Here is a 3,007-nt window from a genome sequence, read left to right as displayed (position 1 = left end):
AGGAGGAGGGGTGGAGGGGGTCCATAGTGCCTACAGCAAAAGCTCCTAGCTAGCTTTAACTACCTCCAGCCACTTATGGGTTTCTACAACAACAGATGACCAGAGGAGGTCCGGAGCAAGATAAGGACCTGAGTCAACAGACCTCCACCCTTCTTAGGAGACCATGCCTTGGGGTGAATGAGCATGCACCACTTTTCCGGCCAATTCAATATGTAACTCCCTCACCCCACCCAAAAACTATAAGTCCTTGGGACAAGGGCTCTCTCTCTCTCTCTCTCTCTCTCTCTCTCTCTCTCTCTCTCTCTCTCTCTCTCTCTGGCCCTCTAGATCTCTTGCCCTCACTCTCTCCCCCTTTCTCTCTCTCTCCCTATCTCCCCACCTTTGCTAGGCCCATTTTCTTCTCTGTGAATGTATCACTAATACTGGAGGCTTAGGCCTCTCTCCAACCTTGGCTAGGCCAGTTCTCTCCCCTGAGACTATATCACCAATAAACCCTTTTTGCATATTATCAGGTAATTGCTGACCTTTGATTCTTCACTGTGTTGGCAAGAACTGAGGCTCCTATAAAAAAGTGATTGAACTTAATATCACCAATGTGAGTGCCAACAGACATGATGGGCCTCTTGTAGACACACAATGGGAAGGAAACAAAAATCTATCTATTATCATTCCCTGAAATATTTAAACTGACATGAATCATGATCTAATCCAGATTGTGGAATTCTGAAAGACATCCAGGGTACTCTTTTTAAAAATGACAACATCATGTATTTTATTTTATTGGGGATGGGGGTGGTGACTTAATATGTGATTTTAATTTCATATTACAGAAATACTAATCAAACACCCAGGAGTCAGGCCAATGCCAAGCAGTATGACAAATTCTCTAAAGGGGTTAAGAGCTGAGTTTCTCAGATTTTTAGTATATTAACAATTAACTATAGTTTGTTTAAAGTGGAGATTTTCTGCCAAACCCCGGATTTTAATTTAGTAGGCCTGAAAGGGACTCTAGGAATCTGCAAATTGTTGACTCAGTGACTCAACATATATTATCTGACATCAGTGACTCAGATATAAGATAAAGATTACTATGGAGTTAAGCATGTCATTTCTTACTTGACCTGGATAATGGAGGAGGGGTGGGACAGAATGAACAGTATTAGGAGAATCAAGGTAAAGGCAAGAACAAGCCATGGTGTTTTAGCCCATGTTAAGAGGTTTCCTTTAGAAAAGCCCTCCACTATCAACCTACAAAACCTGGGGATTAGATTCTTGAACCATCTAAGGTTTCAGAACAGGGGAATTGGAGCGGACCAGTGGCTCAGTTGGTTAGAGCTCATGCTCTGAGCAACAGGGTTGCTGGTTCAATTCCCACAGGGGCCAGTGAGCTGCGCCCTCCACAACTAGATTGAAGACAACCACTTGAGCTGAGCTGCCTATGGGCAGCCGGATGGCGACTGAACTTTGAGCTGAGCTAGCTGCACCCTCCACAACTAAGATTGAAGGATAACAACTTGGCTGTTCCTCTTCTCCAAATACCCAATGAAATCTTTAAAATAAAATAAAATAAAATAAAATCTCCCACTCCCTTTTGTGTATATTCCTCTTGGATTTCCCTGAAGTGATTCTGGGTGGTCATTGGCTTTTCGGATTTATGGCTGAAAGCACTTAGCAGATTCTCCCTGTACCCCGAAGCATAAGTATGTAAGTCACTGCTAAAACCCATTACTGATTCTCCCCCCTACAGATAGCTCTGAGAAGACAATTGCAAAGGGCACCCTAATATGTCTTCCAAACTCTTATTTCTCCACTGCGTTTTCCCTTCAGAATGTAAACATACTGGATTGAGCCTAAAGAAACTGATGCACTGGCAGTGCTGGTCGTAGGGAGGGCATACAGGGCAGATGGGGTCCTGGCAGGAGCCAACAGAGGACAAAAACCAACCCATTCAACCTCTGACTCAGTAAATATTTCTTGAGCATCTGCTAGGTGCCGGCTTCTGTTCTGGGGGATCCGGNCCTGTACCTATACAGACAAATCCTACTGGTCTTACCTCATTCCTCGATGATCCATAGTCGGCTACAATTGCCCAGGAGTTAAAAGGGCTAATCAGGTCATCTGTTGGACCCGCCAAACCCACGTCGGATACTCCGATGGGGGAGGCGTCCAAGATCAGGCCCGAAAGGAGGCAGTACAGGAGACGGTTAAATGGCTTATCAACCAGACCCCCACAAAACCGCCCTCCCATCGGCAGGTCCCAGGGCCCCAACTATATGGACAACTCAAGGCTGAATTGGGTAAAACCTTGCGTTTTCCAACTCTGGGGAAAAACCTCTTTATTGACCTTGCCAAACGCATAGCCCAGGAACTTAGTGTCACAAGGTGCTGGGTATGTGGAGGAGTTCTCATGAGTGAAGACTGGCCATGGAAGGGAACTAGCCTAACTGTCCTTGACCTCCTCCAATGGAACCACACCACATCCGGCCTTCACAGAAACAGCCCTTAGGGTGGGTTCTCTCCTCCGAAGTAATCGGAGAAGAATGTCTCAGCCGGACAGGCACGCCCTACACCCAATGGGGGGGAGAGTCCAGAACCTAACTGGCTCGTCTCTCAGCTGGTGGCCAAAAGCCCCGACCTGGTATTGGAGCCCTATCATCAATTCTACCTCATGTCCCCTCTTAGATACTAGCTCCTCTATTGCCAACTGCACCTTTCTTAATGGCACTGGTAACCCCTTCCATGCACTCCCGGCCCTTAGTACTACTATATGGGATAACTTAAACTCTACCCTGAACACCCACTAGGTGGCACCCGATGGCTTATTCTGGATCTGTGGCAAACAAGCATACTCCCATCTCGCCTCCAACTGGACCGGGAGCTGTACACTTGGTATAATCCAGCCTGGTTTCTTCCTCCTTCCTAACCAAACTGGCCAAGAGCTAGGCATCCCCTTATACCAGGATTTGCATATAAAGTCCAAAAAGTCCCTCGATATGGGGGGGGGGCA

The 3,007-nt window shown here is 46.6% G+C and overlaps 1 protein-coding gene across 4 annotated transcripts in view; it reads right to left on the bottom strand.

Annotated features, from left to right (window-relative positions):
• Positions 1–3,007, bottom strand: part of TPRKB (TP53RK binding protein) — a 24,074-nt gene that overhangs the window by 6,569 nt on the left and 14,498 nt on the right. For 2 of the 4 annotated variants that reach the window (XM_019623591.1, XM_019623592.1), the window contains exon 3: positions 2,054–2,079. The exons of the other annotated variants lie outside the window; for them this stretch is intronic. In XM_019623591.1, the coding sequence (XP_019479136.1) occupies positions 2,054–2,079 (26 nt within the window). The remainder of the gene's footprint in view (positions 1–2,053; positions 2,080–3,007) is intronic. 4 annotated transcript variants of the gene reach the window in all.

The sequence above is a fragment of the Hipposideros armiger genome, unplaced genomic scaffold (genome assembly GCF_001890085.2).
Source record: "Hipposideros armiger isolate ML-2016 unplaced genomic scaffold, ASM189008v1 scaffold_553, whole genome shotgun sequence".
Taxonomy (NCBI): Eukaryota; Metazoa; Chordata; class Mammalia; order Chiroptera; family Hipposideridae; genus Hipposideros; species Hipposideros armiger.
Note: the sequence above shows the minus strand (reverse complement) of the source record. Positions and strands in the feature narration are given on the sequence as shown.